Source organism: Salvia hispanica, chromosome 2 (genome assembly GCF_029641045.1).
Source record: "Salvia hispanica isolate PSC_SH4W2 chromosome 2, Shi_PSC_v1, whole genome shotgun sequence".
Classification (NCBI taxonomy): domain Eukaryota; kingdom Viridiplantae; phylum Streptophyta; class Magnoliopsida; order Lamiales; family Lamiaceae; genus Salvia; species Salvia hispanica.
This window is the reverse complement of record NC_142693.1, coordinates 43,468,206-43,484,910: the sequence shown is the minus strand read 5'-3', so window position 1 is coordinate 43,484,910 and position 16,705 is coordinate 43,468,206. Positions and strand designations below refer to the sequence as shown.

Genomic DNA, 16,705 nt, shown 5'->3' with positions numbered 1-16,705 from the left:
TAGGGACGTGAGTGGACTATTGAAAAAAAAACGTACCTAGAAAATTCTCGCTTTGAGGCCTGACCGAGCGAAAGTTGAAGATCTTTGAAAAAATTACGCTGGAGAAATACGCCCAGGTGGCGGCCCGCCGCGGGCTGTCTGGCGGTCGCCACGCGACATCAAAATGTTCCAGCGAGTATGTGGCGGACCGCGGCAGCACATGCGGCGGTCGCCGCGGAGAGGTCAGAACCTGCGAAAATTTTCAAAACTCAAAAATTAAAACTAACACCAAAAACACTTAACTTATAACAAAAATTGTCAAAAACAAGGTTGGGTTGCCTCCCAATAAGCGTTGTTTTATCATTAGCTTGGCGTTACCCCTTCTTTACTCCTTGGGTGGTTTCTCTAGATCAACCTCCTCCTCCACTATCTTGTCCGAACTGTAATACTTTTTCACACGATGGCCATTGGCTTGAAATAATTGTCCATCCGGAGCTAGCAATTCCACTGTTCCACTATCATATATCTTCTTGATCATGTACGGGCCGGTCCATTTAGACCTCAACTTTCCGGGGAATAGAGAAAGTCTCGAATTGTGCAACAGAACTACATCCCCCAGCGTGAGCTCTCGCGGGCTGATCATACGGTCGTGGTAAGCCTTCATTCGTTCCTTATAAATTGATGAACTGTCGTAAGCCTCCATCCTAAATTTGTCCATCTCATTTAGAAAAAGACGTCTTTCTTCACCGGCTTTGCGAAGTCATGGTTCAACTTTTTGATTGCCCAATATGACCTGTATTCCATCTCAAGAGGCAAATGACAAGTCTTACCAAACACAAGTTGATAAGGAGACATACCTATGGGGCCTTTGTAGGCGGTATGATATGCCCACAATGCGTCATCTAACCGGAGTGCCCAATCTTTACGATTCACACTCACCGTCTTTTGAAGGACTGACTTGATTTCCCTGTTTGCTAACTTAGTTTGCCCATTTGCTTGAGGATGATAGGGCGAAGTTACTCTATGCTTGACTCCATATTTGTCCAACACGCTGTCCAACCATCTATTGTTGAAGTGAGATCCTCTATCACTAATAAAGGCGCGGGGCGTACCAAACCTGCAAAATATATTTTTTCTAACAAAAGCAATGACAACTTTAGAATCGTTACTTTTGGTTGGAATTGCTTCCACCCATCTAGAAACATATTCTACTGCAAGTAAGATATATTGGTACTCTCCTGATTTCGGGAACGGTCCCATAAAATCTATCCCCCATACATCAAACAATTCTACCTCAATGATGGTATTTATCGGCATCTCCTTCTTCTTAGAAATTCCACCCGTCTGTTGACATTCATTGCATTGGAGAACAAAACTAGCGGAGTCGCGAAAAATGGTAGGCCAATAGAATCCACTTTGCAAGACTTGTATCGCGGTTCTTTACACACCAAAGTGGCCTCCAGTGGGAGACGAATGGCACCTTTCGACTATAGCCACCCAATCTTCTTGAGGGACACATCTCCTAAGTATAGTATCTGCACATCTTTTGAACAAGTAGGGCTCATCCCAAAAGTAAGATCGTACATCTCTATAAAATTTCTTTTTCTGATAAGGAGTAAGATCGGGAGGATGTACCTTTGCCACCAAATAATTGACAATATCAGCGTACCAAGGAAAATTGGCTTGAGTGAAAAACAGGTGCTCATCTGGGAAGTCCTCGTTGATTCCTTGAGACAAGTCTTCTCCCTCCACCGGGTGTTCCAACCTTGACAAGTGGTCTGATACCACATTCTCGCACCCTTTTCTGTCCTTGATTTCCACGTCAAACTCTTGGAGTAACAAGATCCATCGGATAAGTCTTGGTTTTGCATCCTTCTTTGCAAACAAATGCCTAATAGCTGCATGGTCAGTATAAACAATAGTCTTAGTTCCAACAAGATAGGCCCTAAATTTATTAAAGGAATAGACAATAACAAGCATCTCCCTTTCAGTAGTCATGTAATTAGCTTGGGCAGAATCTAAAGTTCTACTAGCATAATATATGACTCTAAAAATCTTTCCCCTCTTCTGCCCTAAAGCTGAGCCGACTGCAATATCACTTGCGTCGCACATGATCTCAAATGGTTGACTCCAATCTGGCATGATGAGGATAGGAGCGCTGACTAGAGCCTTCTTCAAAGTCTCAAAAGCCTGCAAACAATCGGAAGTAAAATTAAATTTCACATCCTTCTCAAGCAATTTACAAAGAGGTTTAGAGATCTTAGAAAAATCCTTGATGAATCTTCGGTAGAAGCCTGCATGTCCTAGAAAACTTCTTACTCCCTTTTCATTGGATGGCGGTGGGAGTTTCTCGATGGCTGCAATCTTTGCCCTGTCTACCTCTATCCATGCAGAAGACACTTTATGCCCTAGAACTATACATTCTTTCACCATAAAATGGCATTTCTCCCAATTAAGAACAAGGTTAGTTTCTACACATCTCTGCTAAACCTTAGCTAGATTGTCAAGACAATGATCATAAGATTTACCAAACACAGAAAAATCATCCATAAAAACTTCCATCACCTTTTCAATCAAATCATGAAACATGGCTATCATACATCTCTGGAAAGTGGCAGGGGCATTACACAAACCAAAAGACATTTTTCTATAAGCATAAATACCATAAGGACATGTAAAAGCAGACTTATGTTGGTCTTCGGGGGCAATTGCAATTTGATTATACCCAGAATAGCCATCAAGAAAACAGTAATAATCGTATCCCCCTAGTCTATCAAGCATTTGATCAATAAAAAGGTAGAGGGAAATGATCTTTCCTAGTGGCTGCATTTAACATCCTATAATCAATGCATACTCTCCATCCTGTGGCTACCCTAGTGGCTATCATCTCTCCATCCTGGCCGGGTACTACTGTCATCCCCCCTTTTTTAGCTACTACTTGCGTAGGACTTACCCACTCACTATTAGATATTGCATAAATAATCCCTGCGTCTAGTAACTTTATCACCTCTTTTCTTACTACATCTTGCATGATAGGGTTAAGTCTACGTTGGTTTTGCACACGAGGTTTATGCCCTTCCTCAAGTAAAATTCTATGCATGCATGTGGTAGGGCTAATTCCTTTTAGATCACTAATAGACCATCCTATGGCAGACCTATACTTGTTCAAAATGCATAAAAGCTTCTCACACTCTTGCTCACTTAATGCCGCGGATTCAACAATAGGGTAAGTATTTTCCGGCCCTAGGAAAGCGTACCTGAGATGGTCGGGAAGAGGTTTAAGCTCTACTTTGGGCGGTCCCCGTGGCTTTCCCACTGTTCTTCTCCTTTCTGCCTCTTCTTCGGGAGTGCGTAATGGCAAGAATGCATTCCCCATTTGGGGGATTCTTTCTGGTAGCACTTCCAATTCTGCAATGATGGCACATACGTTAGCATCACAAAAAGATAAATCAGTGTTAGGAGTAAAAGAATTTTTGAGACAAGTTTCAAGAGGGTCCTGGTTTTGGTGATAAGTGACTTCCACTTCTCCAACACAATCGGTGACGACTTGGATGACATTGCATTCTCGGTAGCCTTCTGCCCCTTCTTTTCCATGAAATTTCAGGACGTCGTAGATGTTGAATGTAATTCTCTCATCATGTAGCTTTAATGTAAGCTCTCCCTTCTGTACATCTATCATGGCTCCCCCAGTAGCTAAAAACGGTCTTCCAAGTATCAAGGGAACCTTCTTGTCCTCCTGCATGTCAAGAACAACAAAATCAGCTGGAAAAATAAATTCTCCAACTCTTACCAAGACATCTTCTACTATCCCCATTGGTGTTGTTGTGCTCCGATCTGCCATTTGCAGCGTGATTGAGGTGGGACGGATGCTGTCAACATCATGTTTCAAGTAAAAAGACAAAGGCATCAAGTTAATGCTAGAGCCTAGATCACATAACGCCCTACCCTTTACATCATTCCCCAAACCACAAGATAAAGTAAAACTCCCTGGATCTTTGTGCTTAGTGGGTAATCCCTTTGGATGATAGCACTGCAATTCTCTGTTAGGCCTACTGTCTCGTATTTCCCCCATTTCCTTTTTCTTGCCACCACACCTTTCAGAAATTTGGCGTAATTGGGAATTTGTTGCAGGGCTTCTACTAGTGGAATGTTGATGTGGACTTTACTCATTGCTTCCAAGAATTTGGCAACCTGAGGATACGGGACAGCGATACTGTTCTGTGCGGGTCTGTTTGGCTACTGCTGTCCAGCCGGGGGCTGCCGCGATGAGGTGTGGCGGTTGCCGGACTTCCGCCAGTGGCCAAGCCTAAGTTCTCCTCGACCTGCTGAGGTATAGGCGGCGGGCCGCCGTGTTGGGGTGCGGCAGACAGTCGCACTGCTTCGTCAGATGCATTCCCAGGCGGCTTCTCTGCCTCTCTTCTTCTCATTCCTAGATCTCCTTCCTCTGGAGGTTGATATGTAGTTCCGCTGCGCAGCTGTACGTCGTGGCATCTTCCTTTCGGATTAACCTCTGGCAGGCTAGGAAGGGTACCTGGGGTGTTCCTGCTTCCTATGGTCGTGGCTATGATCCCAAGATTAATTTCCAGCATCTCAACTTGAGCAACTAGGGTTGCCAACCCTCTTTCCAAGGTGCTTGTGTTTCTTTCTAGATTTTCCAACCGCTGGTTCGTCACATTTCTATGTTCGAAAACTTCTGCGATGCAGATTTCCAGCAGATTCTCCCAAGTTATCAGAGCAGTAATCTGCACATAATTCAGACGAGTTATCAGAGCAGTAATCTTGTGCATCATAGGAAAATTCAAAGCAGTTTGGGTCGTAGTATGATTCCCCATGGTCGGAGTTATAGTATTTATTGCTAAACCCCCACTGTTGTTTGTAGCCATATGGATCCTCCATCCCTACAGGAAAATCCATCGTAAAATAAAAATCCAAAGTAGCAAAATTATCCGTTTGAAGATATCACTCCAAAGTGAATTGTCCTCCCCGGCAACGGCGCCAAAAACTTGATGCACTTTTTATTAGCACTAAATAAACCTGCAAGTATACAGGGTAGATCTAGTATAGCTAAAGGTCAGTACCGGATATCGAACACGGGGAAGACGAACACAAATTGTCTATCCTCTACTGAGACTCAATTACTATTTGGAAAAACATTTGGGTTTTGTAAACTTTTGAAAAACTAAAAGCAAATAAGAGCATAGTTCAACTAAAAGCAAATAAATCAAGAGAAAGACAATAGAGATAAGGGAATCCCAGGGATGTGTGTTCACAATTATGGCTATACAAAATTCCAACTACAATACCCTAGCACAGTTATTACTTTGATAGAACGAGTCACCTAGATTATGCTCATGCGAAACAAACATTGATTACAAGATTACGGTTGTCAATCCTAACAGGTAACTCCAAAAAGCTCCTAAGACCCTTGAAAAGTCCCCACTCTCAATTAACAATGCCGTTTTAAAGGAAGCTAACTGTAGTGTCTACTAAGTGGACCTAACTCGCTAGAACTCTGTCACAGTTATGAAGCAAGTTATATTAAATCATACACGATTGTGTCACTCAATCATGAAGCATCAAGATTAACTTAGGGAAGAAACAAAGAACAAACAAAACGGATATTAAATAGAAAACGGAACTTGTATAACCAAAGTCGTTACTAACACATCCCTAGAATCCTATGAGTTTAGTTACACATAATTGAATAAGCTAAAAACATAGATTGAAGGGAAGACAATTTGAACATAAAACTAAAGCAAATAAAACCCGTAGGTTGAATCCTTGTCGTTCTTGATGTTCTTGAAATCCTGCTCCAACTCCTTGCACCGGTGAAGTACTCTAAGCCTTGATCTCTATGAAGTATTTTGCAATTAGAAGTTCTTTCTTGAGGCCTTATTTATAGGGAAAAGCCATGCCTTGTTGTAGAAGGAAAAAATCTCCAAAATATGGTAAAACTGGGCGCAAATCTAGGGCTTCTCGGATTCGCAGCCTTTCTCCGGCGGGCCGCCGCACCTTGGCCGGCGATTGCCGCATTGGAGTCCAGAGAGTCTGTTCCCTCGGCGGCGGACCGCCGCACATCTTCTAGCGGTCGCCGGATGAGACTTCTCTTCCAAGCACATTTTTCCGAGGCGGACCACTACATTGATCTGCCCCCAGTGCACCGGCAGTCGCCGCACACATCCGCGGCGGTCGCCGGTCGCCGTCTGACTCCAGATTCCCAAACTTGGCGTTTTGGCTCCCTTTTTCGGCTCAATTATGCACATTTTATCACAAAACACGTAAAAATACCAAAATAGACATAATATACAAATAATGGACGTGTAGAGTGACTTTGACATAAAAAACGGACCAAATAATGGCCTTAAAATAGTGCAAAATCCGAGCGTATCAAGGTGGCTAGAGCCTCTTCTAGGGTTGGCTTCATATTTCCATATAACGGCTTATCTAAGAAGATAGAAGGTGGGTGGCCTTCGGTGTAGTAATTGTAACCACCTTGACTAGGGTGGTAATCACTGTAGCTCCAGCCTTGGTCCTTTAGATGTAAATAATCCATATCGTCACACACATCTTCAGGTTCAGTTATTTGCATCCCACTGTGTTGGCCTATGAGTTTGGGAGTTCGAGCCATCTGCTCCTTTAATAGATCCATCTTATCTGGGGGTCGGCCTCTAGGTGTGTACCTCGCAAACATGGACATAACACTGATTAGAACTCAAAGAGAGAACACAAACATAAAAATAAAAATAAAAATAAAGCAAATAAAATCTAGGCTAGTAATCTCAATTATTATCACGATATTAAGCTATAATGACACAAAATTGTCCTCGGCAACGGCGCCAAGAACTTGACTCAACTTATTTTAACACAAGTGATACCCGCAAGTGTACGGGGCCAGTGTAGCAATTAGCAAGCAAGAGTATAGTATCCCACAGAGATAAATTCGCATCAACTTAACTACCACGAACAAACGTTGACTACTATCTAGAGAATCGGGAAAAGTTTGATTGTTTTCTAACACTACGAAAAACATATAATAAGAAAATAAACAATTAAAAGCAAGTAAACACAGAGTGAAAAGATAATATGGAGAAAAATTGTAGAACTCAAGGATCCGATGCACAATTCCAAGCTCTTATCCAATCAAATTGCCTTACCTTTTGGTGTCTCTAGAGCTACTAAGTCGACCACAATTATAGATTAAACCCCCTCCCGAGGTGAGAAACCTGTAGATTAGGTGCTAGGATTGAAGTCCCCTTCTAATCCTAAAACCCCTAACTCCCAAAAGCTCGATTAGGTCAAAGACCCCACTCAAAACCTCAACTCTCCCGAGTTTTATTGCATTAAGGTGTGAATTATTCTTATTTCCAGATTAATTATTTCATCTCCCGATTAATCTAATTAATCCTATACAATCAAGTGGTGATCAAGCAATTGAAAGGAATAAACCCAAGAATAATAAAAAATAACTGCAAGAGCAAGGCAAGAACAAAATTAATTGGATAAAAACTATGAAATTAGTGCATCTTCACCAAGAATTCTACAAAAAGATGTTTAGCTACTCATGTTCATGAAGACAACTAAGTTTAACACAAAGAATCCGAACAAAAACATGAAAGATAGATACTAAGAACTCCTGTGAAACAAATCTATGGAATGAAGTCTTCAATCTTCCGATCTGGAGTCTTCAATCTTCAATTCTCTCTCTCCAAGTGTTCTTGGGGGGGTGTGTGAGTGATGGAGGCGGTAGGTGAAGAATAATATGATGCAAGAGAATACGCCAAAATAGCGTACCCGGCCGGGTGGAATTATAAAGAGCAAAATTCACCCGGCCGGGTGGTCATTTTCGACCACTTTCTGACCCTTTTCGCGCAGAATCGTTGTACCCGGCCGGGTGAATTTATAGGTAAAAATTCACCTGGCCGCGTGAAAGTTTCTGGACAGCGCAGTATTCTTGTAACGGCCATAACTTCTTCTACCGAACTCCGATTGAGGTGTGCGAGATACCCACGCGAAGATCTTTCGAAGACGAAGATATTGATATGCATTAGGGGCTGATTGGACTTCAAAATCTCCAGTAAATATTGTCTCAAACCAAGGCTACTGCACATCCACATATTTTGTACCTTTTCTACACACTCTTAACAAAATGGTCAACATACCAACATAATAGAGAAGTAGATATAAACATGTCCAATAATAGACAAAATATGATCAAATTCATACATAACCACCCTCTAAAACCATGTAATATCCAAGTATGTCAGCGGGTCTACGTGATTGTTGACCTCTGATATTGTCAAAATTAAATTGTTTTGAGTGTTTTTAAATGGTCACCATAATCCAACAGTTATCGTCTATGCCGAGCTGATTCCAGAGAGGTACTAAAGTGGTGATTTTGAATTACTTGCTTTTATGAACAGTATGATGAGCTTTACATACGAGTTAAAGTATGGTGAAAGGAATTTCTTATATTATTGTGACAGTTATATCTTATAAAGCATATCTAAAGTTCCGTGAGCTAGTTGAGAGCAGAACTTAGCTAGATTTGGACATGAAAGCAATGCACATAGGTATATTGTAAGACTTTAGAGCTTCTTTAGTTCCAGGTCCCATGATCTATTGGAATTTAAGCATGTTGGATCATTATTTAGAACTTTTAAGAGTCTTTGATTATCATAGAAATAGTCACATAAGATACAGGTCTAGGATGCCGCCACGAAGACAAAATAATCAGCCACAAAATCATCTACAAGAAGATACTGCACGTGTAATTGCTCAGTTCAGAACGTACCAACCTCCGACCTTTAATGGTCAGGGCAAACCGACTGAGGCTGAAGAATGGTTACGAATGATGGATCGCACATTTGCGTACATGGTGTATACTGACGCTCAACGTATTGCTTGCACTACTTTCCAACTCATTGGTGATGCAGATCATTGGTGGGAGACACATAGAAGGTCAATGACTCCTGAGCAGTTTGCGAATATGACTTGGGAGGGTTTGAAGCAAGCTATCATGCAGAAATTTGTGCCTATGTGCTATCGGGATCAGAAAGAAACTGAGTTCTTGCATTTGACTCAAGGAAACATGACAGTGAATGATTATGAACGAAAGTTCAACTAACTATCAAGGTACGCTCCACACCTGACAGATACTGATGAGAAAAGTGCCCATAGGTTCAAAAGAGGATTACGGACTGAGATTAGCAGCATCATAGCAGGTCGGGGCATGACCACGTATGCTGAAACTCTCGAACGAGCTCAAGATGTGGAATCCTCACTTCACAGAAATGAGAGTAGAATAGATGAGCCGAAGGAAAAAAGAAAGTGGAATGATAACATGAACAAGAGGCGTGGTTTCAGTAAAAAGGTTTCGATGGGAGAAGGTTCAAATCCTAAACCACAACAAAGAAAACCATTATGTCACTCTTGTGGAAAGAATCATAATGGTGACTGCATGAAGGGGAAAAATGTGTGTTATAGGTGTTGGCAACCCGAACACATGGCATTCAATTGCCCAGTGGGCAAGGGAACAGAAGTAGCCAATCCAGGGAAACCTCCAGCAAGAAATGCTCGAATCTTTGCTCTTAATCGACAGGATGCGGCCAATGATTCTGGAAATATAGCAGGTATGATTAGTATATCAGACATGCCTGTACTTACCTTATTTGACACTGGAGCTTCACATTCATTTATATCTGCCACGTTATGCTCTAAGCTAAAACTGACTAAGGAAAAACTTAGTGATGCCCTAGAAGTAAGTATACCTTTAGGAAGAATCTTAATTGCGGATGAAATATGCAAATCCATAGATTTGGACCTTGGTTGTAGATCACTGATAAGGCTAATTTCATGCATCGGTTATGTGATGAAAAGTCACCTTTTTATTGGGTCTAACACAATTTTTAAGTCAGGTGTGTGAAGGAAATCACTAGGTCCAGGAAGAGCTGAAGGCAGCGGACCAGCGAAGAAAAGCGAAGGAAAGTGAGCAGAATTAAAGAGAAAAAAAATGGCTGGACGAAGGGAGTCAAAAGCTGAGGGCAAGGAAGACTATTCACACAAGGAAGACCTATATATAGAGGAGCATGCAACACACGATATATACATGATTTTAGCTCTCAGCTCACACACTCACACACACTTGGGAAAATGGGGATTCTGGGGAGAAAGTCAGTGGTAACACCGTCCTCACGAAGGGCGAAGATACAATTATTTACATTCAGTTTTTGTGTTGTTATTCCATCGAACTTCAACGTTTCTGAAGTCGATTGGTTGTTTGCTACTTACCGTTATATATGCATTTAGTTTACGTCACGATGGTGTTTATTTTGTGTTGATTTACGTTGATTCTGTGTTTTGAGGTTTTATTTTAGAGGTTGAATGTTATTCTCTGTTTTGGATGTTTCTGTGCTTGATCTGGGAAATAGGTTGTGGATCTGTGCTGTTGTTGTTGATCTGTGGTGAATCGGCAAATCTGTAGTTATGGGTATAATTTTGGATGGAGTTTGTTTTGGATGCTTGGATCCGGAGTGGATTTAGCATCCGAAGTGTGGATCTGGACAGGGGAAACCGAGTTGTGCATGGATTTTGAACTGTCTGCTTTCTTTTTACTTTACTTCGTCTAGTAGCCCTAGATCTGCCTTAGTTTTAATTGTTCTTCGATTTTGTCGCTTGAATTTCTGTTGCTTCGTTTTGAATTACGTTCTCACTCTGTTTTACTGGATGTTTCATGCCAATTGTTGGAGAACATGATGTCGCTGTTAGTTAGTACTTTAGTTAGTTGTTTTCCAGCTTTTCATCCGTATTTTACCTTTTCAGTAAATGGTCCCCACCGTCAGATGTTTTCCCAGGTCTAGTTAAATTTAGGAAGTAGTTCTTTCAGTCCAGTTGTTAGAATAGCATATCTCAATTACCAAGTCTAGTTAATTTCCTCAACCCAAATTGCGTGGCAGCAGCCAACCCAAAAATAGTTCCCGAGTCTTTGAACATGTTTCTTTGCGCATTCATCTCTGTGGGATCGATCCCTACTTCCCTGTGCTAATTTTAGTATACGTGGTTGAGGGTTTTGAAGAGGTATTCTGTGTGTCCGATGACCGAGATCTTCCAACGTTCCGTGAGTTCCTAGAACCTGTGATCTAGTGGATTCACTGGACTCAGGAAGCTTGATATTCCTTACTGTGCACACAATCTAGTCTAGCACTTGCTTCAATCACTAAGAGCAGATTTACATGTTTTAGATATAAGAGATTTTGACATTATTCTAGGGATGGATTGGCTTGAAATTAACCATATTACAATCAAGTGCTTGGAGAAAGAGTTAATTTTTCAAAAACCAGAGGAACCAGAGTTTACTTTTCATGGGATAAAGTTAGAAACTAAAGTAAAGGTAATTTCTGCAATGAAAACAATGAAAATGCTCAAAAAGGGAGGATATGAATCTTTTTTAGTGAGTTTGATAATGAGCAAGTCAGAGAAGCTGACACCAGATGACGTGCCTGTGGTCCGAGATTTTAAAGATATGTTTCCAGAGAATTTACCAGGTTTGCCTCCAGATAGAAAAGTTGAATTCACGATAGACTTGCTTCCGGGAGCTGCTCCTGTATCAAGAGCATTGTATCGCATGACTCCAAGAGTTAGAAGAGTTAGAAGAGTTAAAAGTGCAACTACAAGAACTTCTCGACAAAGGTTATATTCAGCCCAGTATCTCACCATGGGGAACACCTGTGTTGTTCGTTAAGAAGAAGGATGACACCCTCCGGATGTGTATAGACTATCGAGAGTTGAATAAGTTAACTATCAAGAACAAATATCCACTGCCCAGAATTGACGACTTAGTTGACCAGCTGAAAGGATCAGGTGTATTCGCCAAGATTGATTTAAGGTCTGGGTACCATCAACTCAAAATTCGGAAGGATGATATACCAAAAACTGCTTTTCGTACACGTTATGGACATTATGAATTTATAGTGATGCCTTTTGGACTTAGCAATGCGCCTGCAATTTTTATGAGTTTGATGAATCAGATTTTCCACTCATATCTAGATAGATTTGTAATTGTCTTCATTGATGATATTCTGGTATACTGATAAGTCGTATTCTAAGCCTTGGTTACTGGTCAGTATGTCGTGAAATACATGTATTATCTGCAAAACAGTTGCTTAAGTGTGCAGGATTGAAGGATCCAAGTCAGTAGGTGACGATTCGTGTGACGCAAGTGAAAAGGGCACTAGAAGGGTGCGATACTGACCAGAATGCATGCCAGAGAAAAGGCTCGAGATGGAGAAGGAGGATAGCTGGGATGATTATTTTACAAGGGTAAAAAGGTCAAAATGCAGGAGAAGGCTACCCTAAAAGCAAGGGCAAGCCTCCCTATAAAAGAAGCCATTTGGAGAGAGAGAAGGAGTTCGCAGAGTGAGCCAAGCTCGACAGTCATACTTAGTAGAATTTCCTCTAGAAAATTAATCCTTCAGCATTATCCTACCTCTCGTTCCTCGCCACAGCCATGGTCACTTGACGTCCAAGAGTTTGCCGGAGAAGTCATCAGTTCGCCTTTCCAGCCAGTTATCGTAGTAGTATAGTAGTATCATCGCCCGGAGTGGCAAAAACAATCTTAATCGCTTTCTTAGTTAAAGTTTTACTTGTTTGCATCGTTAGTTATTCTGCAAACACTCATCGTTGTTGCTCTTTTGAAGTACCTTGTTAATTTTCAGCTTTTACATTATGAAGTTTCTATTTCGCATGTCACTTTGGTTTGAGTTTGCTTCATTCTGCCTAGGGAAGTTAGATTTAGTTATTGCTTTCAATTTCTAAGTGTTTTCTTATCGGGAGTTGTTGATTTGAAGTTGTAGCTAAGTTAGTCAAGTTTTCGTGCATGAGTTCTTTTCTGCGCCGTGATTACCACCTTGCATGTCAGTCAGTAGAAGTAAAAGTTGCAGTTTACCGTTTAATTTAAGTTAAACATTTTAATCGATGGATCTTGAGTTTGAATTTGTGAATCTGAAGTTCAGTCATGGTGTTTGTGTTTATCTGAATTCTGTTAATACTTGGTGAAGAAGAAAACGTCAAAATCAACTTTAGTTTGAACCACTTTTACTTTTAAGTTACTTTTTACTTTTGTTCCCTACTTTTCAGAGGTACTGCCCAGATCTGTCAGAAAGCCCCAGCCATCAGATACACCTTGTTGTCTAACTTTCCTCTTTTAGTAACTGTCTACTTTCCATATGTCTCTGATACACCTTGTCCCCTATTCTCACGAACACTCCCACATGTCTGTTATTTTCCCGCCTACTAGTCAGTAGAGTACTACCTTATTTCCTGTCTAGGTAAAATCTCAACCCAAGCGTGGTAGCTAACCAAACACCCAGGAAAGTCACCACAGTTATCTAAACGTGTCCATCCTCGTGGGATTAGACCCTTACCTCCGCTATACAAATCAGTAGAAGTGGGTTGAGGAAATTTGTTTGAAGTCACATCTCGGTCGTCGTATCAACGACTCAGCTGGGTTGGGAATCTCTTCCTGATCAGTTGGATACACTCCAATTTCACATTCGAAACCATCGAGGACAAAGAACCGTGGACTTCAAAATGGCGCCGTTGCCGGGGATGGATGGCGTTCATACCTGTTATTGTGTGTAATCTTTTTGGTGTACATACTGTTTATAATTTTTCTTTTCTTTTTATTTTCAGTTTATGAGAAGTGGCTCGGCTCCTGGCCAGTGGACACCAAGGATACTTCCCAGAGGAACAATACTCGTTACCACTCGTGCTGGCCTGTCGACAGCACTGTCCGACCTGTTGAAGCCAAAAAGGTGCTACGCAAGCTGTTGAATGTGAAGAAGACGTACGACAACGCGAGAGATGGGTACAGCAGAGAAAGGGTAGCGAGTGCTTCGGCTACTGACCAGGAGGAACGGATGGACTTGAAGATGGAGGAATTAAAGAAGGAACTGCTGACTGTAATCAAACAGAACACTCCACCACCTTCTCCAACTGGTGGCCAAGAAGCCCCAACACTACCGTATGATCAGCCGGACAACTCGCCGGATGTGGAGCAAGCGAATGCCGCAGGTTACTACAATTCCAACGGCAATTGGATTCCGGGGAAACAAAGAGATGCACCGTGGAGGGACCAACCAAATTTCCGATGGGGAGATGGGAATCAGAATCAGAACCAAAATCAGGCTCCAAATCAACCCAACCCCCAACCGAACCAATATCCCAACCGCGGACCAACAAACCTTGACTACCAGTCTAACTGGGTAGGAAGAAACCAGCATCCTCAGAACCAAAACTCTCAAAACCAGAACCCGAACCCTACCTATGTGCCACCCCATCAGCGAAACTACCAAAACCAAAACCACAATCAAAACCAGTACCAGAACCAATTTAACCCAGGGCCTCAACATAACACCCACCACCAAAACCAAGGTCAGTACCAGCACAACCACGATCAGTATAACCCTCCTGCCCAGTATAACCAGTACCCACCGAACCAAAACCAACAAAATTTCTTAGGCTACCAGTCAAACCCACCACCTCAGTATAACCAGCATCAGAGCTCGAGCCAATTCCATCACCCAAACAGGTCGAGGAGGTCCGTGGAGAACATGATGGGAGAAATGCTTGCCTCGCAGCAAAGCATTAAAAATGACTTGCAGTCCAGTAATGAAACAATGCAAGGAATGCAAAATGCCCAGAAGGAGCATAGGGCAAATATGGATATGATGAACAGGCAGTTGGCCCAGCTCGCTAACTCAGTGGGCGAAATGAAGGGGAACTCAGGGAAACTCCCATCTACAGTCCATGTACCGGAAAAGGCAAATGTGAGAAGATTACACTGCGGTCCGGAACAGCTTACAACGGACCTCAGCTTAAGAACCCTGTCAGGGAGTCTAGTGGAGAAGGGGTGCTGAGCGACGTCATCCCAGCGGAAGAGCTCAAGAGGCCTCTGCCTCAGATGGAGGATCGGTTTTTTCTAAACAAGGAGCCTACCGTGGAAGAAAAGGAGGGAGAAACAAAACCTGGGAATGAGCAACCGGGAGGGGTAATACCCACATCAGACCCTCGAACCCAGGAGGATCAAACGGGAAATCCACAAGGATTGACTGGAGAGGCTAAAGGAAAAAAGCCGTTTCCATACCGGTTTGTGACGAAAAGGAAGAAGGAAAACCCTGTGGATTTCATGTCAATCTTTGGGAAGCTGGATGTCACCATACCATTTCTCCAAGCCGTGAGACTCCCCCCTGGGGAAGTTTATAAAGGAGTTCATAGCTGGGAAAGCCCAGGAGGACGGAAAGATCATGGTAGAGGGAATAGCGTCAGCAATTGTACAGGAGAAGCTACCACCCAAGAGAGCCGACCCAGGCATGTTCACCCTACCCATAACGATTGGAGATGTGAAAATCGAGCATGCAATGTGTGATTTTGGGAGCATCTATCAATGTTATGCCGTTATCCATTTATAATCGGTTAAAAGGGGTAAAATTGTCAAATACTAGGGTGTTAATCCAACTGGCTGATAGGTCATGTATCAATCCTGAGGGTGTGTTAGAAAATGTGTTGGTCAGGATACAGAACTTTACTTATCCCGCGGATTTTTATGTCATTAAAATGAGTGAACCAGAAGCTAGGGAGTCTAGCGGGATATTGTTAGGAAGACCATTTTTAAGAACGGCTAAGACAATTGTGGATATGGCAGAAGGGACAATATGCATTGACTTTAATGGTGAGAAATTTGTCTTTGACATCAACGAAGCCATGAAGAGACCAATAGATTCTGAAAATCTATGTTATGTTGATGTAATTGACCCCCTAGTCCAAGAATTTCTTGAGACCGAATTATTGCAGGAAAAGCTCCAAGCCTTGGATGTGTATGCCCAGGCTGATGTGGAAGCAGCCGCATGGTGTGATCTGATCAGTAGCCGAGGGTTGACTGACGAAGAGATCGAGGAAGCAATTATGGAATTCTGTCAGAAGTCAGAACTAGCAGGATCCGTAGGGGCCGTGGTACTGGCCAGTATGGAAGAAAAATCAGATGCTGAACAGGAACAAGAGGAGGATTCAAAGAAGAACCCTCTACCTACGGACACACTACCCCCGCAAGTGGAGTTGAAAAAGTTACCAGCAACACTTAAGTATGCCTACCTAGGAGAGGAAGACTCATTCCCCGTAATCATCAACAGCGGGTTGACTGAAGAACAAGAGGCAAGACTACTGACCGTGCTGAGCAAAAACAAGAAGGTTATTGGATGGAGCCTTACGGACCTGGTAGGTATAAGCCCGGACGTCTGCATGCACCACATTAGGCTAGAGGATGGAGCCAAGGTGCATAGGGATTCTCAAAGAAAGGTGAACCCAAACATGCGAGAAGAGATACTAAAGGAAATCTTGAAGTTGCTCTCACTGGGCATTATATACTCGGTGCCAGACAGTGAATGGGTTAGCCCAATCCATATGGTCCCCAAGAAGTCAGGGATCCAGGTAATTAAGAATGAGAGGAATGAACTAGTGCCCACCAGACCAGTTACTGGTTGGCGAATGTGCATAGATTACCGAAAGCTGAACGCTGCAACCAGGAAGGACCACTTCCCCCTGCCATTCATCGATCAAATGCTGGAGCGACTGGCTGGGAGGAAGTACTTCTGCTTTTTGGATGGGTACAGTGGATACTTTCAAATTTATGTGAACCCGGAGGACCAGGATAAGACCACGTTCACGTGCCCATTTG

At 42.4% G+C, this 16,705-nt stretch overlaps 1 protein-coding gene and 1 pseudogene across 1 annotated transcript; one reads left to right on the top strand and one right to left on the bottom strand.

Moving 5' to 3' along the window:
• Positions 1-702: 702 nt before the first annotated feature.
• On the bottom strand, positions 703-4,051 carry LOC148932464 (uncharacterized). Its single transcript, XM_089065114.1, has 6 exons — positions 3,770-4,051; positions 2,933-3,715; positions 2,470-2,583; positions 1,615-2,169; positions 1,214-1,323; positions 703-1,096 (listed from the first exon to the last, which is right to left on the bottom strand). The coding sequence occupies exons 1-6, from the start codon at positions 4,049-4,051 to the stop codon at positions 703-705; spliced, it is 2,238 nt and encodes a 745-aa protein (XP_088921240.1).
• A 4,635-nt stretch (positions 4,052-8,686) lies between these two features.
• Positions 8,687-11,716, top strand: LOC148932463 (uncharacterized; annotated as a pseudogene).
• Positions 11,717-16,705: the final 4,989 nt, after the last annotated feature.